This window comes from Calonectris borealis, chromosome 3 (genome assembly GCF_964195595.1).
Source record: "Calonectris borealis chromosome 3, bCalBor7.hap1.2, whole genome shotgun sequence".
NCBI classification, from domain to species: Eukaryota; Metazoa; Chordata; class Aves; order Procellariiformes; family Procellariidae; genus Calonectris; species Calonectris borealis.
Window position 1 is genome coordinate 11,164,143 of NC_134314.1, and position 23,850 is coordinate 11,187,992.

At 46.5% G+C, this 23,850-nt stretch overlaps 1 protein-coding gene across 1 annotated transcript; it reads left to right on the top strand.

The window, feature by feature from the left end:
* SDC1 (syndecan 1) lies at nt 1-23,850 on the top strand. Its single transcript, XM_075144989.1, has 5 exons — nt 1-194; nt 20,773-20,854; nt 21,919-22,412; nt 22,633-22,762; nt 23,311-23,850. Exons 1-5 carry the CDS (start codon nt 138-140, stop codon nt 23,475-23,477), a joined length of 930 nt encoding a protein of 309 aa, XP_075001090.1. The 5' UTR covers nt 1-137; the 3' UTR covers nt 23,478-23,850.

Consider the following 23,850-nt stretch of genomic DNA (forward strand, 5'->3'; position numbering starts at 1 on the left):
AAAAGGAAAGAAAAAAGAAAAGGGAGAAAACCCGCGGCTACTCAGAAGACTCAGACAGGAGCGGGGCAGGAGCGGCGGAGGGGACCGCGGGAAGAAGGGGCAGGCTGTGCGCTCCCGAGGCCCGGCGAGGGGGAAGGATGGTGGACGTAGTGGCCGTGTGGCTGGTGGCCCTTTGCTTCCAGGCTGCTGTCCCGGTGAGCGCGCTGCGAGCGGGGCGCGGCGCACGTGGGGCGGCGGGGCCCGGGCGGCCGCGCGGGGCCGGGGCCGGGGCTGGGCTGGGCTGGGCTGGGGGGCCGCCGCGCCCCGTGAGGCGCCCGGCTCCCCCCTTCCGAGAGTTCATCGCAGGGGAGCCCTGCCCTGCCAGCAGGGCTTCGGTGGCCTTTTGTGCTGGCGGCGGGCTCCAGCCCGGGCTGCCCCGGCAGCCTTAATTCAAACCAGACCCGCTGCGGCGGCTCCCGACCTGCCGGCGGCTCCGCCCCGCTGCGCTGCGGGGCGGGCGGCGCTGCCCGGTGACCCCCGCCGGGGCGCGGGAGCCCCTCGGTGCGCCCGCGAAGGGGCGGGGGGGGGATGCTGGCGTCCTCCCTCCGGCGTGGTGCGCCCGGGGCGGGGGGGGGAGGGCAAGCGGTAAGTTTGGGCGAGCGCTCGCATGTGGCCCTTTGTGGCTCAGCTGTGGCCGGGGAGCCCTCCCCTCGCGGTCCGCGGTCACGGGTGGCTTCTGAAACGGGGGTGCTCCTGCCGTGCCCCTGGCACAAGCCGGCTCCGAGGGGAACTCGGGGTCGGCTGCTCCCCGACCGCCTTTGTGGCCGGAGAGCCTTCGGCCAGCGCAGGGTACGCCCGGATGCCTTGTCTTTCTGCCCACTAAACAAAAATCCTGGTGGTCGACTCGGCCCACGAATCCTCCGGCTCCCCCGCGCTCGGCAGCGGCGCCGGGAAGCCAGCCCCGCCAGCCCCGTTTACCCCCCGGGCGGCGGCGTGCGGCCATCCCGGCGCCCCGCCGGTGCCTCCAGCCCACCGGAGCCGCCTGGGCAGGGCCTGGGGCCACCCGCTTTCTGCCTCCTCACCGCCTTCCTCAGCCCTGCGCTCGCTGACTTCATGCGCTCCTCCTGAACAGAGTAACGCTGCGATAGCCAGGCTCGCACGTCCTCCAAACCCCGGTGTTTCGGGAGAAGCTCTCCCGGGGACATGCAGAGCGGCTCGGTAGGGCTGCGGGCAGCCTTCCAGCCTTAGAGAGCTCTGCTTCCGCGGAGCAGCAGCCGCCAGATGTCATCCATGGACAGAGGATGGCTCTCCCACTGCTCCCTGCCTCTGCTCTGCCTGCGCGGGGCCTTTCCACAGAAATCTGGCACCACAGCCTGGTAAAAGTGCTTTGCTTGGTGCTCCAGGTGTGTACTGGGGGCCTGGGCTCTGCATCGTCCCTTAACTGCTTGTGTGGGGCTAGCGAGTGTGGGATAGGAGTCCTTGTGGCCACCGCTCAAGGGCACAAAGCCCAAGTTGCCATCCCTTTCTTCTGCGGTGAGGGACACTCGCTCCCCGCTTCCCGCCTGCGTGTGCCAGTCCTGTGTGCGCGTCACTCGTGGAGTCTTCTCCTTTGGATGAGTTAGAAAGAAAAAGTGGAACGTGAGGCTTTGTGTGAGCAGACAGGATCATCAAAGTCAAAACATGTTTTTTTCTTTCTGAAAGGGGGTAATTGATTTGAAACTTGCCTGGAGATGAACTACAGCAGCAGTTGGATAAGGAGTGGCAGAACAAAGTGCACGGCAGGATCTAAGCTGCTCAAAATAACCCCCAGTTTTGCTGTACCATTCTGTCTGTGAGCTCTACCTGTAGATCTGGACACGTACCCTTCTAGCCCACATGGTAGTGAGTAGTTAGGAGATGGCTAAAAATGACAAGCATGTGAGCATAATCAACCCTGTTTCATGGGGAGAGGGCTCTGCTCATAGCTTCTGAATAAGCCTTCTACTGAATAAAGTGGTAAAACTGCAGTTAATTTGCAGCTTCTGTGGTGCATTTGGATAAAATTCCCCTGTGATAAATACTCCTTACTAGAAATGATAAGGACACAAAGTAAATGCTTGTCTGGAGTTTTCCTGTGTGTAAGAGACACATGGGCCTGGATGACACTTCAGATCGAGGGGTTTCCTGGGTGAACACATGGAGCAGCAGAAGTCCTTGGTGGTGACTCAGCGCTGAAGCTGCTTCCCTGCTGGTGATCACGTGGACTTTTTCCCATGTCGAAATGTCGGTGACACGGACTAAGCTGCCTTTCCCACCCGTCTGCAATAATTATGCTTTTGCATCAAGTGGCAGAAAACCTCTTGTGTGGGCACAGAAAGCAGAGTGACCTTACACAGTCCTTTGCATATGCTAAATCACAGTGCTACGGGCACTGGCACGGCTGTGTTGGGTTCTTGGTGGTCTGATTATTGGAAAGCATGCCACTGCTGCTGGCACATCGCTTGACCCTTGGCTAGTGCTGCATGACTTGACTCATCCATGCATATTGTCGTGGAATACTCGGGAACAAGACAGTGGCCAAATGATAGCTGTTTTCTTTCTGAGTACTCTTAACCTGCAGGAATGGTTGGGGAGGTTCCCATTCTTCTTCAAGGTGACGTTTTCTTGTTCAAAACACCTTGTATGAGAGTAATTGCCCTCTTTGTTATGATGGGGGCACTGATTTCCTTGACATAAGAAGGCTGATGCATCTTAATGGATTAACCTAGTTATTCTCTCAAGTGGAAACTTTTACGTGGTATAACCCTGCCATGAAGCCAACTGAGCCAAGATGCATAGCCTGCTGCAGGAGGGCAGCGGACAATCCAGCCTGTATCGTGAAGGAAAACAGGGTTTCGATTGTTTTATCTGGTGTAGGTGCATGCTGGCAGTTAACACAAGCTTAGCAGAGCAGGCAAAACCATTTTCCAAGGGTGATGTCATTCCTATCTGAATGTAAACTAATTAGAAGAAATTAGGTAGTCCATCTTACTTATTAAACATGTAGGCAGTGGATAAGGAGGAAACACTTTCTTCTATGATACACGCAGAGCAGGGTCACATTATTTATCAAGCACTATAAACAAGCGCTTCTCCATCTGAAGACTCACTTGCTGGTGGCTACCTCCCAGTAAAATGGTGACTTTATTGTACCTGGTCAACTCTGATTTGAGCAGAGACAAATAAGCTGTGGTTTGTATCGTGTAAGGGGGCTCTGTGCAAGTTTGTCGTCTTTTGTTCCAGGTTTCTCTCGGTTTCAAGTGGCTAGAAGAGCTAACATTTTTAATGGCAGCACTCTGAAACTTCTGGAAACCAAACAATCCTCTCTAACAACCCGAGACAAGTTACAGCAAGTGCAAGAAACCTGTAAGCCTTCTAAAATTAAGCTAGTGCACTAACCTGAAATGTAGGCTGCTGTTTTAGCAGCAAAATTGGTCCATTTTAAGTATGTGTTTTGCATTGCTGGTGCTTAGATGTCTCCAGGTGGCCTGTATAGTAGCATTTCATCCTAACTTTGTTTGAAGTGGCTCTTGTGTCCAAGAACCCTACTAATGCCTCTGAGAGGGACATTCCACGCTTGTTTGTGTCATCTGGCATCTAGGGAGCTGGGATTTTCGTAGGGCCTGCTACAGGGAGGATGGAGCTGCTTAGGAGAGAGAGGATAGGACCCCTTTCCTGAGGAGGTGCTGCCAATGATAAAATTGCAATGCTTCAGCTTTGCAGCGTTAGTATTTTCATCTTAGATGTCTCCTACTCTATATTAACTCGGAGCTATTAATACAGCGCTCCAGGACAGCTGGAGATTGATGCACTCGCTGAGACATAGGGTACTTCAAATGGCACTAGTCCCTCAGGACAATGTTCAGGTGATGTTCAGGCACCTAAATGTAGGTGTCTGTGTGTGCTAAGTGCCTAAGCTCTCATTATAGTCATGGCGATGTAATCAGTGGAGCCAAAGTGAGCGATTATCTGACCAGCCCCTGCACGTCTGCTTCAAGGTGAGTTGCTCTGTTGGGGCGTTGTTGACTAGATCTCATTTTGCCTATAAGGGGAGCATAGACACCTTTACTTTAGTGTCTTTATCTGAGAGCAATTAAGCTCAAAGTGCTAGTCGTCTTACTTTTATGGTAACTCTCCCCATAAACAAACAGACTGGACAGGTGCTGTTTCTGAGCCAAGAGAACTAGCAAAGCAGTGGGAAACATCAGCTTTCAGCTAGAACGACAGCTCTCTCCTGTTCTAGTGCTACTGGATCAGTGTCTCCAAACAGTACCGTAGTCTTGCTCTGCTAAAGGCTGTGGAAGAAATTAGGGAGTATAGTTGGGTCCTGTATCAGCGTTCTGAAGTGAGGAATATGAGCAGAAACGTAAGTGGATGTATTTTGGGGGGGGAATGTGAGCTGTTGAGGAGGCATCAGAGCATTTTAGTACTTAAAGGCACTGTTTATTTGTGGATTAGAAGTGAGGAACTTTTGTTACTCCCCAGACTTTGATACAGGCAGTGAACTTGCAAAGTGGAAGTTGTTTTGACCAACGGTGCAAGGACTTCTGGTGTTTCTTAGAGGTTCACTTCTCCTCTGAGCTGAGAAGATACTCTGAAGTGCAGAGAGCATGTGGTGTCTCCTTAGGAGTGCTGAGTGTCAATTTTGTTAACAGGTCCCTAAGTTAGTGTTGACTAGCATATTTCATTTGAACTACTGCTCTGCTAGGCTACTGGTGTACCGCAGAAATGAGCTTTATCTGGCCTGGCTAGAAACCTGGGATAGTGCACTTTCTACTGTGGACATGCTAGTGGAAAAGTTACTGCACGGTGAAGCCTTACCTCAAGGTGAGATAACATTTGGACCTCCTGCAAGCAACTCTTGTGGAGCAACATCTGCTAATGTGGTGGTTTCCCAACCTCTCAGTTTCTCAAGCAGTGCTTGGCTGCAGTTGATGTTCTGGTCTTGTGGAACCGGCATGTGTCCAACAGAGTCTGTTAGCTTGGGCTCCTTGCCATGTTTGACTGTAATGTTTGTATCTCACTGCTGAGACCAGTCTCACCAGTGAGGCTTGCTTTGCTGGATGAGAACCAGTGTGTTAGTGGGATTTGGATGGAGTTGGTAATACAACTTCCTGTTGAGTCACTGGAGCTGCAGTTACAACTGAGTCATGGAGGTGGTGTAAGTCATGGCTTTCCCTGCTAGGCTTCTAGTTTGAAACTCCTTCGGATATTGATCAGTTGAAGAGCTCTTGCTGCTGTGGTCTTTGGCAAAACTATCTTCTCCATACCCCTTGTTTTTGCATTATGGTTCTCTTTAATGTCCACACATTTTCTTCTTAGCGTTCAGGGCTTTTCTAGTAACTGAAAGGTCTTCAGGATTGCTATTGTAGTGGGCATGGTGGTGTTGGGTTGACGGTTGGACACGATGATCTTAGAGGTCTTTTCCAACCTGTATGATTCTATGATTCTATTCTATGATTCTATTCTATTGCAGAATGACTCCTGACTAAATCAAAGGCACTGATAAAAGATAGGGAACTGCCTGCCAACCAGCTTGAAATACTCATGGGTATCTTGCCTTTCGTGGAGGCTCTGTGTTCTTGACATACTCCACCCTCTAACTTCCCTGCACTGCCTGTGCAGTAATGACAACGTCTTGTACGCCAGTCATGGAAACAAAGCCTGACAGTCTTGATTTTTGGCTGCAGGCAGTCCCAGGCACACACTCCTGTCAACCAGCCTTCTGCAAAGTACAGCCGGTTCATGCAAGAACTTCTCTCAGCGCCCTGGCTCCATCACCTGAGCGCACACAAGCCATAGCTAGAGAACGGGGCTTGCTCTTTGTCTGCCTGTGCCACGTGATGAGGAGCTTATTGCCTCTTAAATGGAAGGAAACTTGAACTCCATTCCGGTTGTAAGGGGAGCGTGCCAAATGCTTTCTGGGCAGCACTGCAGACCATGACTGTCCTGCGCTGTACACAGGAAAGCTCTTCTAATTAGTTTCTAATGCTGGTGGCAGTACACATCCCAGTCAGAGCCAGTCAGCAGCTCCAGTCCAGCCCCTTGCATCTAGGGATTACTAGACGAGCAGACTGTATATTGAAGCCAGAGGTGGGCAGGGGAGAGTGGAGCCAGTCTACCATCTGGAGAGCAAGCGGTGATTAACGTAACGATTTCCAGATGAGAGGTCTTGTGAAGCTCCGTGTCGTAGCAGCGGTACTGCTGTGGCTGTGTTGGTGAGGAGCCTTTGTATGTTCCCCGGGGATCAGAGCTGCCAGCTACAGTGCTGTAGGAAGAGACTACCTGGCTCTTTCCTGTCCCAAAACAGGACCCTATTGCTGCCTTATTGTATGCTTTGAGACTAGTAGAGTGGAGAAATACAAATATAGGTATGTACATATTTATATAGAAAGATATCTATCCCTGTTGTGCTATTTGTTAACTAGCTGACAGCAGGATCTGGAGGCTGTATGCCCTGACCCCAGGATGGTGATCTAGGAGATTTGATGCCTGTGCTCTGCACAACCACAGGAGCTCAGAGCAGCTTGTTTATCTACCAAAACATCAGTCTCGGGTAAGAGCATCTCTGCAGAAGAGCGAACCTATTATTTCATTGACCAGCTAATAGGTATCTTCTTTAGGGACAGAGTCCAGGCTTTCTTTGGTCATGAAGTTCAGAGCTAAGAGGAGTAAAAGCCCAAGTTAGAGGAACCACGAAGCGTGCTTGAGTTCATATCTAACACAAACACTAATATATGTGATATTTTTCACTCCCCTGCTGTGCTCTGTGCTTATGAAACTGTAATAGAGACTCTCGCACCAGCAGATTTGATGGCCAAATGAGATTCGTCCACCTCACTGGCTCTAACAGGGCGTAAGTGGCACCTACGTGCAGTGGAAAAGTGGTAGTGAGGCTTGCATCGAAACTTGCCTAACAGCCTGCAGCTAGACAGCTTTGACTTCTAAATCTCTTTCTGTCCTAACGGAGGAATCATCTAGATCATGTCTACTTTCCCATCAGTGAACAAAGCACCTAACAAAAGAGGCTGACTCTGGCATGTCTGGGCAGTGGCAAAGGAGTGCTCCGCTATCGTGCGCTTACATCAACTGACTCATGGCCTCGAAGAGGAAAGCTGCTAGCTTAATCCTCCAGCAGCATCGGCTCCGCTCTGAAGCGTGTTTGACTTGCAAAAAGCTCCTCAGTCTGCATCTGTAGGCTCACTGAGCTGTGAAATGGTGGTGAGCTGCTTGCTACAGAAACTGGAAGATGCGATTATGAATATTTAGAAGTTACTACTGTAGTAGCTGAAAAGTGCTAAATGCTCAGTATGCCCCCACCTCCCCCGCATGCAGCCAAAAGGGGTTAAAAAGATCCACCAAACCTCCTTACACTGCCTCTAGTAAGTAGTTGTCCTAGTGACCAACTTAAATGCTAGAGTCCCAATCGTATAGCAAATCTGATTTTCAGACCTATCTTTAACACTCCCCCACTACCAGACTGCCTGCTGGGGAACCTTCCCATGCATTATTTGGGGGCATACCAGTTGGCAAGGCTCGAAACTATGCCAGAGATCAGTCTAATAATTTGATGGTATAGATTGTGTTCCAGTGCCTGGGGACGTTCCCTGATGTTGTTTAATTTACTAGTATGGATGTAGCCAGTGGGTCTCTGGCACCAGGCCCAGAATATTACGAAATTGTGAAAACTGCAGTATCCAGTAAAAGAAAGTGAAAGTTCGTAATAGGAGATCACAACTCTCTCATTGAAAACTGAACCTTTTTGGATGCTTCAGAAGGATGAGCACCTACAGTTGCGTGAAAAATCCTGTGTCATCAATCAGCTGAGGTTTGCGAGGTGAACACTACAAACCTGGAACAGCAAAGCATTCAGTGTAGTAGTGATGGTGCTGGTACGTGCCAGTGATTCAGCCGGTGCTTTTAGAATTGGCCTATAAGGTGGTCCTTCAGCATTTTATGCTCTACTTTTGTTAGAAATATATTGCGCTGACTAGAGTTGGTAGTCAGTGAGTAGACCCAGAAGTTTATTCGTATATGAAATATCTTTAACTTAGTGATGTTTGAACAATGTCTTACAAGTTTGATCTATTGTTACGTAGCATCTAGCTATCCCGATGGTACTCCTTGCCAGAAACTTGTCTGAACTAAGGGGCATGTTGTGCTACGAGTAACTTGGTACTAAAGCGCTTCACTTTGCCTCGCAATTTTTAGTACTGTTTTATTGACTTGTCTTAATGCCTGACAGTCCATCAAAGGTGGCATTAGCGATGTCTCTTGTCTCTTCACAGTATAGATGCGTAAAACACAGGGATGTCCGAATCACAACTTAAGTCTTGCAGTTGCCCGTAGGAGGCCAGAGAGCATCTAGACTCCACAAATGTGGTAGCGTCTCCCCCTAAATTCTAACCTCCTCAGTTGATTTGGTGACTGCTCTGAAACAAGGCCATGGGGAAGGCAGGTGAACAAGCATACCCAAAAATGAAGGCATGAGGTAGCTGAAGCTAGTATCTGTTACAGTGAGACTTGGATTAACAGCTTGGATCAGAGGGAAGCTCTCTGGTTTATCCTGCCTTTATAACAGTCCCTTGTTCAGGGCTCCGCTGTGCAGATGTGGTACTAAACAGTGCAACTGAGTGACTCTGGGTCAATTAGTTTAATCCGCTAGCTGTTTGGTCAAGAAATGCCTAATGCTCATTTCTGAAATGAGTAGAACTATAGGTGACTAGAGCGCAATTGCAGCAGCAGTTTTTTTAAGACTGTTTCTGATGGGAGGATTTCATTTGATGCTTCAGCTTTGAAACGGTACTTCAACACCCTCATGACTCAGCTTGGAAGTACCTCAGCCAGTTTCCATAATCTCATTGAGATGTTGCATAATTTAACTGTAAACGGGGCAGCAGTAAGCAACTGCTGTCAGAACTTTGTCTTAAGTGCGGGATTACCAATACTTTCGTAAACCTGCACACAGAAACCATTAGTGTCCTAGCAAGAGGCACAGAGAGCTTGATCTCTGCACCATTTTATATGGGTAGATCACTTGCTGTATGGTCCAGTGATAATGAGCATGCATATTTCTCAAAGGGAGTCCATGCAGTCTGAACTGTGTTTTACGTTAGAGTAATTCAGTGAAATGTGGTCCAGCCTGTGCTCAAAGACCATCTGGCCTACTGCTGTTTATTCCGAGGAGACTAGTAGTATCCAAAACACTTACACTTTGCTTTTCTTCAGCACCTGCACTCAGGAGCTGCTAAGACTGTGTGGAAGGAAGGGGTGATGCTGAAAGTGCCTCTTTGAGAAGACTCTTGGGACGGGGGAACAGGGTATTCCTGATCTGAGATGTGGCTCCTGCACATGGTGGAGATGTTTCAGTCCTTTTGCGCATGGCTTAGTCATGCTGCATCTGTTTGGCAGGGATGACTTCTGCATTATAAACAATCTAGGCTTAGTCAACACTGTAAGATCCTTGATATATATTATATATATGTTAGCATGCCTCATAATGGAGGGAGAGACTTGATTTCTTCACATCCATGCTGGTTTACTTGAAACTGGAAATAGTGAGGAATAGAAGCAAATGCAAAAAGTACACTTAACCGTGTGTGTTAGTGTAAGACCTGCCAAGGTGCAGGAACTGCCCTGCATTGGATCAAAACCAAAATCTAAAGCTGCTCACATGGTCTGCATGAGTCCAGCAACTGGCTGCTGATTGAGACTTGCAAGTTCCTTCTTGATAGGGCGGCGGCTGACCGGTGTGAGTCCTGCTGGGCAAGAACAGAATTTCTTAGAACTGGTTAGAGCTTAGCTATAGGGAGCGTGACCAAATCGGAAGGGAGCTGCTGAATGCCAACCGTTTTGCTCGTTTTGCTGCCCAAGTCTAACTTGCTTCTGCAGCTCCCTTGCAAATAGTCAAGGTCTTCTGTAGCAGACTGACAAGTAACAGCACCAAGGGACCAGGTTGTGGGGTGTGACTGGTCCTGCCATCTGGTGTGCACATGTGAGACGGAGACTGGGACAGTGTCTGTTCAAGCCAGGCAGCTCCTTCTGGAGCTTCCAGTTCCCTGATCAATCAAGGTTAGTGGTGGTGCTGTAACTAAGAAGTTGGGTATGAGATTTGTAATGAAATAGGCATTCAAAGGTAACGGAGGTCTGGGATGTAGGTATGGAAAATACAGATTGTTAGCAAAAAAACATTTCATAAGCATTGGAGACTTCACCGTGCCTCCTTCTGGAGAAAATGTGGAGTTTACAAAAGCGATCAAGAAGGCCTTGTCTTGGATTGTCGAGTCTCCGGCTGGTTGTCGTGATATGAAGGACTTGATGTATGTCCTGTAGGGTAAACTACGAGTAAACAGCTGGGAAGCTAAAGCAGAGTTTGATAGCAGCAGGCCTTGCAGCTGGCAGGTGTTTCTGCCACTGAGGTGTCAGCAAACAGTAATTTTTGTTGTCTTATGCACAGGCAGTTGCTACAGGATATATCCAGTTGCTATAGGATATATCCTCCTATAAAACCTTAAGTCTGGGTGGTTCCACTGTAACTTTATGTAACTAATCAGAATACCTTGTCAGCTTTTTTGTTGTTGTAGAGCTAACTATTTGTAGGTTTAAGTAGTCTCATTAAGTTTACTAACTAACCTGCTTTAGCTGAGACCTTTAGTACTCCAGGGTTGCGAGCTCATCTTTCTGCTGAGGTGTAAATAACTTCCTAGCTGCTAGGAGCCAGAAGTACTGCCAGTAAACCCTTAGTTTGATGATACACTAGGGATTTTTATCTGAAATTTGGATTTCACTGACCTAGCGTAGCACTGCAAGCAGTTTGCTCAAATTAGAAACATATATATGTATCACTAATAGAGTGAAAATGCTTCTGTGATCCTTCAAGAAGATCTTACAGCCTTGTCTCCTGGGTCCTTGGCGTATCTCGCACTAGGTAATTGCTAGAGTTCAAAGACGAGAAGAGGGAAACTCTCAGGACTGAGATAAGAACCTGGGTCTTCTCCTAGCCATGTGCCTGGATACCGAAGGCTGTTGCACTTACTCTTGCCTGATAATAATTCCTGGAGGCAGGAAGTATTCCTGGCTGCATGTTGGCTTCCCTTCCTCAGGTGAAGCAGGACAGCTTCTTCCCCCCCAGAATACTGTGTAGCATGGTGATGAGGTTGCTTCTGGGAACATCTGCTCGGGTCAGAGCACTTGTGCAGCTGTAGTGTTGCTGATCACCCAAAAGCTGGCATGGAGCTCATTGTAAATGGGTAGTAGTTCCACCAGCCAAGTTGTATGGCATTTGTCTCCAGGAAACAGGCTTCCTTAGGACCAGAGGCACACACATGTTTTCCCAGTGCTGCTGAGAGGCATCGGTGATTCATAGTGTGCCATCAGCCTAATTTGAAGACTTCAGATGCCATAGGCCACGTCACGCTTTCCTATAGACACGTCTCTGGTTTCTGAGCTGGGACTTCCTTAGCTGAGTGGCTGCAGATGAAAAGAGCAAGTTGTGCTCCTGTGGGACCAAAGTCCTTGAACTGCCGCTCTGCTGTCCTGACGTTGGTGTGCTGCAGGCTTGCGCTCTGTTCTGCAGTGATGGCCTCAGCAGGAGTGTGCAGGGTTGAGCCTCTCGGCATCCCGGCACATGGCCTACAGCTGTATGCTGACCGGTTTGAGCTAACAGACCTCCTGGAAGAAGACAGTCTCAAATGGGACGAATGGAGACACTAGCCACTTTGCAGCTCTTCCCTCAAACCCAGTTTTGGACTACATTGACAAGTCTTAGGGCTGTAACGCTAACTGGTCTGCTTTACTGGGAGCTGGGCTGTTTCTTAGCTTTATGGGGAGAGGAGACTGGCTTCTCCAACCCGTGCATGCTGTCAAGGAGCAATCAGGCGGTCTGAAGACCACTATTGCACTTGGCAGGACGTCTCGGTGGTTCTGTAGCGAGATTCACTCCAGTGACAGTCGTCAGTGCTGATCCCATAAGACATGGTGAGTGGGTGGCAGGAGATGGGGCAAAGAAAGGAATTTGCACCCAGATGCAAGCGAGACTGTTTGTTCATGGCAACAGAGGTCAATGCATGCATGGGATTGATTGGCTAAGGACAGGGACTGGTTTTGCTGGGACTGCTGTTGAAGCCATAAGGTCAATGTGTTTATATGTATTGGAGGGCAATGCTACAAAGTCCAGTCTCCATTTAAGTGGCTATAACTGCTGATGGCTTGGCTGAGGTGAGTTGCTCAACCTCACCTGCCTGAACTCCACAGCAGGGGCTGTGTGTATGCTGCGGTCATCACACATGTTGTAAACTAGCCATGTCGGAATACGTGGTAGCCAGGGGGCATGTGGCTGTGCTACTGCAGGGGGAGGAAGAGGCAGCAGGTGCCTTAGATCCTGTCACTTTTAGTTTCTTCTTCCGTCAGGAGGGTCATGTTTATCTGTGTTGCAGTTACTAGTATGCATAGGTAGTGGGTTTTGCGCTACTGGAGTCCTTTGCTGGGTGGGTTTCCATTTCATAAAGGTTTTCTGACCTGCAGCATACTCCTCTCTTTTAACCTTACTTTGTCAGGGTTCCTGGGATGGGCAGCCCACCACTGGCTTTGGCTGAAACTAAGCAATTCCCCATCTGTGCTTTTCAAAACAAGCAGATGAACTGGCTGTTGCTGTAAGAGGGAATCTTCTCTGCCGGTTTTGCTACACTAGAAAGTAAGAAGTGCTGGTGACTTCAAGTCAGAGGGTTTTAAGACAAGTTAGGTTTGTCTGGCCGTAGCTTACGCAGCTCACTGCTTCTCTCAAGCCAGCTGAAATAGACTGAAATTAATTCCTCAAGATGAACTGGAGCTGTCAGCTGTATGGCCTCACTCAGCTGCCCCTACTTTGCGCAGCTCTTTGAGGTTATACACTGACTGTGGCTTTCTCGCGCTATCTGAAGAAATGAATGCCTGAACTATCAAGTATGTTAAAGAGCTGCAGGGAAGGCTCTTTAAAGAAAAGCAGTTATAACATAAAACTGAACTGGCTGCTTCTCATCAGGCTGCATGGGAAAAGAGATTTCTCATTAGACTGCATCTTCAAAACACAGGCTACCTTGTGTGGGAGACAAAAGGTACCCCACTTTTGGCCACATTGTGACAACCCGCACCTGCTACTGATACAGAGTTAAGCTGAGTGCGTGTTGTGTGCCATGTATGTGGATGTGTTGACCTGTCAGTGAGATTCAGTCATTGGCCTGGGCTGTATTGCTTGGCTGGAAGGAGCAGGCTGGCCTGAGTGAGAGCAGTGTGTAGTGACTTAGTTGTTTGGTACAACCTCCAGGTGAGAAAGCAGGAGCACAGACTGTAAGTTGCTTCTCTGTATTGCTGAAGGACTGACCAGACTTCTAGTGGAGCTGGCTGAGAGAGAACTGGGAGGCAGCTCAGCTCTTTTGCATCAGAACTGACGTGGTGCTCTGTACACTCCTAGCAGCGCGCACACGTGACGTGTTGTCGCTGATGCTGTGTACGTTGCATGGCCACAAGCTTCCCCGGCTCTGGTGTCCATAAACGTGTTGGACTCCTGCTACCCCTGGCTTTGCTCAGCCCTCTCTCCTGAAGGATGTGCATACACTCCTTGTCCAGTACTGAACTGCAGTCGCTCCTGTAAAGTTCAGGTGGCTCAAGGCAAAAGCAGTACTACTGCTTTTCTGAATAAGGCATCTATCTAGCCTTTACTACTGCGTTAAGGAGATCAGGGAGGACTTAAAAGCACTGTTGTCAGACTTAGGAACAAACCTTATCCGTTGTGAACAAACAAACTCTGCAGAAGAGAACTCTCCTTACAACCCCTCTCCTTGCTCCTTTTTGTATAAACCTGCGTGGCCCTTTGAGTCAGCCTCTGATTTGCGTGTTGCCTGCAGTCTGAGGGTGGTGATGTGCATTTCCATAATGCATGGCGGTGGCAGGGTATTTTACTGCCCCTCTGCCGCAGGGTAGGTGAATGTGTGTCAGCATCCCGGGAACCCAGGCTGTGATTCTCTGTGAATTGCTTAAGCAACCCTGGCTGCCGCGCTCTGCCAATACAAACACTTGTGCATTCATGCACCGAGCAGGATTGGGGAACTGGTCCTGCTGGAAAATTCTTTGCATGATGTTTTCTCCTCTGTTTTTTTTTTGGTTGTTTTTTTTTTTTTTTTTTTTTTTTTTTTTCAACCAGACCAGTTCCCTGATCTGGTTCACCATGAGGCTGCAGGAACAGCTATGCAGGGGATGGTCCAGGAAGCATGAAGTGACACGCTCTCGTGGGAGGTGGTAGTTTAAAGGGCCCCGCTGCAGAATGTGAAACCCAACCTGATAGTGACAGGCTGGTTCATTTTTGCTTTTGGCATGTTGATTGCTGTGTTTCAGCCCTACTTAATTAAAAAAGTTGACCTGTCACAGTAAGGAGAAAATGTAATGCTGATTGGGCAGTAGTGTCGTACTCACCAGGTGAGCCTCTAGAAGTATTGGGACTGTAGCTGCTGTGCATATGGAGTAGCTGGATGCTCTTTTTCCTTGGCCACTGCATCTTGTGCAAAGGATCAGAGTATGCTTCTACAGCTCTGGCCACAAAACTTGGCAGAAAAGGAGGATCAAAGCCTAGAGGACAGTGGGCAGAGTTTATAGTCTGGTCTGTTCTGCCCGTAGTGGAACAGATCCTAAAAGCTCTCATCCCATTTTGAGTAGGCATTGGAAGGTGTTTCACTGCCTTGAGAGTCCGAGTGCCGTGTGATGATCAGGTGGTTCATGCTTCAAACAAAAGCAACTGCTGTTGCAGCTAGGACCTCTCCGTCAAAGATAGTCCCCTTCTCAAGTCACCAGCCAAAAATAGAAGAGGAGGCCCGTAAGAACTCAATTAACCAAGATTTTCCAGATTTCTTTACACTAATAATGATCTGATAGAGAAGCAGCCAGATTAACTGGCGTACATCCCTCTTGCTGCTAAAATGGTGCTTGCCTTGCTGAGCAAAAGAGCATCCTTTATTTTCTACTTGAGAGCTGCCTGACGCTTCCCTTTGGAAGGAGCACCCTGTGAGCCACTATCCAGCCTTACTCCATTTGACATAAACTGATGGATGGAAGGGTGGGGATGCTAAAACCTGCTGGTACACAGCAAAAACTCATTGAGAGAGGGGGGAAATGACACTATCTGAAACAGGGAGGGCAGGTAGTTGTAATGCTTTGAACAGCCTTGATTGGAACACTGCTTAAATCTAGGGTATCCAGTCCATGGGCTGTTCGTGGGACGGTTTGTAGCTGTCTTTCTGCTCTTTGGCCTGTGCTGTTAGTCTGCATCTTTGGCTCTTCAAGAAGATAACTACTTCATTAACCTGCAGGATCACCAGGCAGCACTGGTGCTCATCTTGAGCAGTGGAGTAACAGGAGAAACAACTGGAAGAGCGTTTAGCTGAGACGGTGCCATGCTGCTACTGCCTTCTGACATAGCGGACTTGCACGCAAGCTTCTCTTCTGACTTGCCATATAAAAGCATCAGTTCTGTTTCAGCTACTCCAGAATTTATGGCTGACTGTTAAAACTGAGGGTGTGCATGGTCAACTTAATGCTAGCAGTCTGTATGCCTGCAGAAGAAGGGGGAATAGGTTAGGATGCTGGTGGGGTGTTTTTTTTCCCTTAACCATTTAACCTGTCTGCAGACCATGGGCATCTGGGACTGGAGTTAATCATGTGTGGGCTATTAAATGCAGAATATCAAGGTTTAACAAAGCTAAAATTTCTTTCAGCAGGTGGTTTTGTCTTCCCACACACTAATATCAATATTTTGAGGTTAGAAGCTCTTCAGGCTGCTCTGTCTCAGATAGCATTTCTGTTAGCGGCACTAGCTCTGCTCTTCAATGTATAGAAAAAGGTGAAAGACAAACCCTTCTGTTTATTTTAGAGCTGTTCAAATCCTCGTGAAAGTCTTTTTCTAGATGCTCCAGTGTCATATTTGATAGCCAAACTAGAGAGCAAATGCTTGTCTTGTTTTTATATATCTCTCTTAAACAAGAGCAAACCATTGGTTTTGCTTCCCATAAAGTTGGAATAATCTTGCAGGATGCTTAGGGAGGTGTTTGAGGTGGGAGAGCTCATTACAGCTCATCCCTTTTCAGCTGAATAAGAAGGATTTATTAGGAGAAACAAATGTGCAAATTTAACAGCATTATTCAGGTAATGGAGGATTTCAAGTGTTTTTGACACTGCTGTAATAGGCTGATCACTAACTAGGATTAATAAGAGTGGGATACAAATCATCCTTAATCTAGTTTAGGGCTTGTAGCAGCTTGTGGCAAAGCCAGTGTTTTTGCTTACCTCAAAGAGCAATTTGAAAAAAGCTGCTTCCTTTTACATATACCATGGCTCCAAATTAAAGAAATGTGGTTCCCAGTTTGGGTGGGGTGAGATCAACTAATAAACTACAAATCTCCCCTTCATCATAAGAGAGTACTTCAGATCTGTGTTCTAGCAGGAGGGAACTCTGTGGCAGCTGATGGGATAAGCACAAAAAGATTCACGTATTGAGACTGCGACCAAAATGAAGACTGAAGAATAGTTAGAAATGATGCTTTTTTTAAAATGAAAAAAAAGTCTCGAGTATGTCAGACTTCTGGAGCCAATAATATTGCTAATGAGATGTGAAAGCCTGATTAAATTGAAGATGCCACTAAGTAGCTTTCTGGTTGTCCCAGCAGAACTGAATAACTATTGTTCTGCAACAATACAGTGCTCAGCAAGGAACAGTCTCCCCAGGGTTTCCCCTAAACAGGCTGCTTTGATACTTGGGGAAGGGGGTCTTCCACTGATCAATGGGAACTGGTTAATGCATATCAAAAATGCTGTTAAAAATTTTACCCCTCACAAGCAACCAAATTCAGTGACACCAAATCAAAAGGGTTAGGCAAGTACTTCTAATCAGTTGTCTGAGCTGCCAAAAAAAAAAGACAAGTAAAAAAATATGAGCTTGTTAAATGGTAAAAAAGCAACATGTTGTAGGTGCAGTATAAGAATTGAAAGTTTTTTGACTAGAATACATGAGATACCATCAGAGATCTTTCAAAGGATCCACCACCTGAACTTAAATGCGTTCATCCAACCTCTGTGGCATCAATTACAATGTGAATGGTCCACAAATAGTCTCAGTGGACTGAAAAATAAACTGGATGATGATGGAAGTAATTTCTAAAAGCACATCCACATTAGCTGATTATATCTTAACAGTCTGATAATAAAATTTTGAGCTAAAGTAATGCAAAGTTGTTGGTAGAGCAATCTTGCTTTAAGCTAGAATTTATTTTCCACTCTTTTGTATGATAGCACAACCTGGTGATTCAATCTGTGTTCTGCGCCCCTAATCCTCTTAACTAATCAAAACCTTTCTCGTTGGTGTAACTCAGCTGCAATAAAAGGTCATGGAAAAGCCTTGACCATGAGGTGTTTGTTGTCTGAACAGCATGGTCCATCTTCTTGATGCAAACCCAAATTAGTTCAATCCCTTCTGATGCTGTCCTGAGTCAGTGTTTTATGTTAACCTTGCTGTGTTTGAAATCCTTCAGCAGCAGATCATTATGGAAGCATGACCTTTCTGCAGTACTTGTATTTTGTGGTGCCATAAGGAAAGGTTACTGCCTTTCATGCCTACTAAAGCTGTAGTCTATGGAGCAAGAAGTGTAGTCTTTATATAACCGTACAGTTACGTAATTTAGGCAAATGTTCCGTAATGCTCATATGTCATGAAATTGGATGATATCATGACGTTACATCACTTTGTGGATATTCTGACTGGTATCCACATGTGCATAATCCTATACTGTCCCTTGAGTATTTGGGGCCTCAAACTACTTGGTTAAAGGGAGATGCCGCAACTCCCAGAGGAGCAGTTTGGGACAAGACCCTTTGGGACAACTAATAGAAGGACACATTTAGTGCAACTTCACTAAGTTCTCATATAAAGCTGTGGAAAGCAGACTTTACTAATCCTGAATCATGTTTTGTATTATCCTCTTGAAGTACCGTAGCCAACCTCAGGGGACAGGAACCGGTCTGAGCCTGCCCTTCATGTTTGCAGGATTGCTGCTGAGCAGCAGCTGGGCAACTCTACACTGGAACAGCATGAGTCTCCATTGGTTTAGACCGGACTTTCCTCCTCTGAGGAGGACCTAGCTATCCCCACTAAGATACAGAAAACAAACTAGGATTCAAACAAGAACATGACAAAGGCTATGGAGAAGCAGAACATGCAGCAGCCTGGGAAGAGGCTAAAAGCTCAGGTGTGAGGGGAAATGTAAGGGTAGGCTGGCTGAACAGGCAGGGTAACGAGAAGGGAAGCATGGCATGACTGAACAAGCCTCGTCCCTTAACACCACAAGGGGAAGGGGTGCTGGCTCGGTAGTCAAGATCAGGAGTTGCTATTTCATTTCCTGACAGTCTGTGATCCTTTCAGGAGTGTTGCTAAGGTCTGCAGACCACCACCAAGAAGCAGGTGTTCTTGGAAATCCTGTATGAGCTACCCCTGAAGATTCAGATTTGGGGGGAAGTTATTCTCGATCCTCAATAACGTGTATGGTGACATGTCTTAAACTGTATCGACAGTCCCTTTCTTCAATAAAAAGCTGGAGAGATTGCTTTCTGACTGCTCCAAGGTAGAGTCTTTCAGCTGGGAGAATGCACCCCCCCTTTTGCAATGCATCCCCCTTTGCACTCAAAACCAAGCTGAGTGGGAGAACAAAGGATTGTGCTTGCCACTGCTAGTGCAAGAAAGGAGGGAGAAAAATGGTCCCCACCCCCCGCATCAACCAAAATGGTGCAATTTCTGAAGTCTGACTTCACAGGGAAGCTGAGTTTGGGAAGCCTGGCAGTTCCTTCCGTATTCTTTCTGCACCAACAGTTTCGTACTCTTTAATATTTGAAGTGTGGTGAGATCAGCTTGTGTGAGTCACTGACCTTCGACATAAGAAGGAAAACATACAGGAAGTACTTATCTGACCCACTTTCCACGGATGAGTGCAAAAGCACAGTGCAAACAAGCAGGGACAAATCTAAAAATCCAAATTACCTCATGACATGCAGTTAAACAAAAGATTGAAAGGCAATATCTTCTTAGAAATTACTCTAGAAATATGCTTGCAGAAGCTTAAAGAAAAGCGGTTTGGTTTGTTTTTCCAGTAGAGAAGGAAAGTTTAATGTCTATAAGTTTTTTTTGTTCTTACTTTTTTGTTATTTTAAAAAAAAATCATCTAACTACAATGATCTCCTAGAAGGGGTAAGATCTTGGGTCTGATTAGGTTGGTGGCAGCTTGCATGCTTCTTTGTCTTCAGAGAGGTCAAATCTAATGGGCTAGTTAACCACCTTGGAAACTAGTTGTTCTATGGAAATGTGGCAAATGGATAAGGTATTAAGGACGGAAGAGAAAACTGGATAAACCTGATATCTTAAAAGAATGAAAAGGAGATAGGGCCAATAAATACAGCCATGTAGGTAATAAAGTGACAATGAGAGAGCTCAGCTGCTTTGTTTGACAGATGATACTAGTGCTGGCTAACTTCTTCCTAGGATGAAAATAAGTGTTATAGTCATTTTTAAGTGACACTGTGTTAATGCAAGCTAAAGAAATACAGTGGGCCTGGGTGCAAAGCTGGCAAGAATGTATGTTCTTCTTTTTACATAATAAAATGAGATTTCACACCTTCAATAAAACCATGATCAGCTTGGATGATGCGATGCAGTATCTCCTAAACCTGCAGATGGGGCAGTCCTGGAAAGGGATGACGAGGGCATCTTGAGGATCGGATAGAAGTCAAAATTCTGGAAAACGGGGAATGTAGTTGGATGGCGAAAGATGAAATTCAAAAGAAGTGACTTAGAGGGCTTTGGATTGAAATCGGAGAAGGGAGAATGACTGGTTAGGTAATGGTAGCCCTGCAGAAATAAACCTGGGGCTAGTCATGAGCTGAGAGTCGAGCATGTTGTACCGATAGGAACAGTAAGCGCATACAGCAGAGGCCAAGAAGATGCATGAAGTAATCACTCTGCTTTATTCAGTGTTGTCATCTTTGGATATTCTGAACAGCTTTTAACGTTTTAACGTTATGACAAACAGGTGCAGTAGAACAGGGGTTTGGCCTCTTGTTTCAGCAGCTGAACTTCTGTGCTGTTAGTGTACTCCTTGAAGCATAAATGGAGAAAGCTCAGGGCTGTATTCTCCTACATGGAAGGCTGGCTTCTCTCTCAGGACTTAGTATGAGAGCCCACACTTAAAAAAAGGGAATCTCATTCTACTTCCAGTTAGATGCTGTAGTTTCAGATATGTGAACTGTGCTGGAAGGGCTCAAAAAGGCAGAGAAGCCAAACTCCTTTGTCTCCCCTTCCTTTCTGCTCCTTAGAAGTAATGCAGGAATTCACAGATGAAGTGGTTGGTAGATGGCGAAGACATGAGCAGTCAGAACCCGAAGCAGAATGGTTATGTTGTGTAAGGACTGAGCACCGGCTGTGACCAGGATGCGGCTCTGACCGGATTCCTTGCTTGCTTTTTTCCCAAAGCAAGTGCAGTCTGGAAGCAGCACAGAGAAGGGAGACAGCAAGACTGACCTTTCCAACACCGAATAGACTAACCAGAGCTACTCTTTTGGGGAGGGAGGATGGAATGAAGAAAAATGAGAAAATGCAGTCTGAACAAAGAAAGTTTGTGTCAGCTTCAGGAGCCCTTAGAGGACTCTGTGCAAGCAACATGATAACTTTAAGTAATCTCATCACTAACACACCTTCTCCCCTTCTCTTTAAAGCAAACTATAAATCTGAACCTTCCTCCTGAAGATCTTGATTCCTCTGGTGATGACGACGATGCGTTCTCAGGTTCAGGTGCAGGTGAGTTATTAGCACTTGTACTGTTAGTGCTTGATCCTTCCAGAATGTGGCGATCGAGATCTTGATGAGCATCCAAGCTAAAAGGGGGGGAGGGAGGAATCACACACACACACCCCCGCCCCAGAATATGAGAGTTGGGAACAGAGAAGGAGCTTAATCTATTCATCTTGTATTGCTTCAGATACTAACAATTAGCGGAAAATGATTTGTGGCAGATTTGAAAGGGACCAGAAGCAGGTATACTCCATGTCACTGCTAATATGAAATATTGCATGAAGAATGTTATGGAACTGGAGTCATTCTTTACTCATGGGGAAGAGAGACCGTAAGAAGGGCCTTTGTCCTCTCTTAAGAGCTGGTAGGAGATACCATTTGAGGGTGTGTAAACCCCAACTTGCCAACATACATCAAGTGCAAATTTTATCTGTCATCAGATGTGCAAGTTCCCATGGGCCAAAATTTTTTAAAAGTGGAATAAAGGGGGTTTAGGGTGGGGAAAAAGTCTATCGGAATGATTACTAAACTGCATGAGAGAGACCTTTGGTGTTCAGTGCGGAAGTTGAGGAGATGCTACTGAGAAAAGAGCAAGCTATTGAAAGCTAAAGCATGGTATCCTTCTGCTTCCTTCCAGCCACATGCTTGTATTTTAGATTAAATTCTGCAGGAATAAGACCCTGAAATCAGTGCCAAATATGCCAATGACTAAAGGTGTTGAATATATGGGTGACTACTCTGAATCACATAAAAGATATTTATGGGAAAGAGTCAGATAACCATCCTGAGCAACCAGTGTACTGAAAGCAGACATCCCCCATGTTGACCTGTCCGCAAACAGACTGGCTCTTGTGCCTTAGGGAGAAGCAGATGACTAACAAAGTATTGCTGAGTAGCGCATCGGTCTGTCCCTTCCTTATGCCACTGAAAAGGATAAGGAATTACAAACTGAACCGCTGTTATTACAAAAATTGGCTGTGCAGGTTAGGCATCCTTCTTAGACCAGCGTCCTGAAGATACTATTAATAGGTCTCTGAACTGGCCAAGAATAATATTTTTTTGTTTTGCAGGTCCCCTGACTGACCAATCTCACACCTGGAGAATCCCAGGAGAACCGACTAATTCCTCATTACTGGCAACACCAATGGATTTCAATGAACAGCCGTTTCCTGGGATTGAGAGCCGAACTGAAAAGGAAATAATATCTCCTTCTGCAACTAGTAATGTAGTGACAGAGGAGCCAGTTGTAGCTGTGAAGGATGAAGTACCCATCCTGGGCTCACCTGATGAGAAACCAACAAATGATGTGGTTACAACAACAGTGAGAAGCCCCACTACTCGCTTTTCTTCAGTGGTTCAGGTAACTCCTTCAGAAGCCTCAGGCACGGTCCATGAGCTCGAACCTAAAATCCCTAGCTCTGATGCGCCAGACACTAAAGACGTGCCTGAGCCCCACTCCACCATCCATCATGAGGAAGACATCACTGCCACCCCCACGACGACAGCTCCAAAGGACATTGTTCCTACACATGAGGAGGTTTCTGAAGATGGCTCTGGAGACCCGGTGAGGACCAATAGCTTTGACACCCTTTCCAGGGAGATGGCTTTAGTAGTATGTAGTAAGTTGGTTTTGCAGGAAATAGTGGTAATTTGTCAAAAGCAATGATTGATTTTATAGGTTATATTGGTGGAGGGTTTTAAATGAGAAAAACCAAAGCTGTGGAAAGTCTCCAGTAACAGACATGATGAGAAACATGAATAACCTGCCTTGTATGTCCCAACAGGGAGACTTCATCTTGACTAAAGATGAGGATTTGGTCCCCACCCAGAACTCAGAAGTACTGGCTGACTCTGGGAGGAATGCCAAAGCAGCAGGAGCCTCGGGAATTATGGACAGAAAAGAAGTTCTTGGAGGTACCTGATATTCTGGATTTGTAGTTGGTAAAAGCAGACTCTAGGAATCTTCCAGGCAGCAGAAGCTACAGTTCTGCAAGTACATCTTGAGGGTGAAAGCCAACCTTTTACGTTAGACCTCTGAAATGAGGATGGTGGTTCATGATTCTGTGTTGTCAAAACCCTAACGGGGGCAAATACTAATCTGCTGTGATAGCAAAGCAGCCACTGCTAGTTATTTGGAATTTTATGTTTAAACCTATTCCTTTAAAGATTACAGTAAAACTGCTCTAATGCTGCCTGGGTCAAATTACTAGCGTTGAACAACGTAGCCTTGTGTGCTTTGCAGCGTGGCCCGTTGGGAGATCTGTTTCTCTAGGCTTACCTCAGGTAGATAAGCAGGCTCTTGGTAAGGGCAGGATGATTGGTTTGGGAGAGGGCAAAAGAAGAAATTTCTGGAAGTCATGAAGTTAGGGACCGCGCAGTAAAGAACAATCTGGAACTTAGAATCATACTAGCATTATCTGGTGTGGCATCTAGAGTAATTTGTGGCTTTTTCCCCCTTCTAGGTGTTATTGCTGGAGGACTAGTAGGCTTGGTGTTTGCAGTGTTTCTAGTTGCATTTATGCTATACAGAATGAAGAAAAAAGATGAAGGCAGCTATTCACTGGATGAACCAAAACAGTCTAATGGAGGATACCAAAAACCACACAAACAAGAAGAATTCTATGCATAAACACTGATCTTCAGGACACTCTTATTCCATCTTTCTTGGACTCTTCTCTCCCTGCACATGGACCTCCTAGTGTGCTTTGCGTTAAACTTAAGCCATATGATCATTGGGTTATTTGCCCTTACCACTTTGCCATTGGAAATTTTATAACTACAAAGTAGATCTGGATTCATTGAACATTCCCCACTTTCTTGCACAACTTTTTTTTTTTTTTTTTTTTTAACAAAAGTGGAACTGCAAGTTCCTAAACTCACTTTGGTTTATCTAAAGACTGCTGGGGCAAGCGGTGGGGAGAAGATAAGGGAGCACTGTATGTATAAACCTCTTGATATTTAGGGAAAGGGCTAGCAAGAATAAACAATTATCAGTGCTCGAA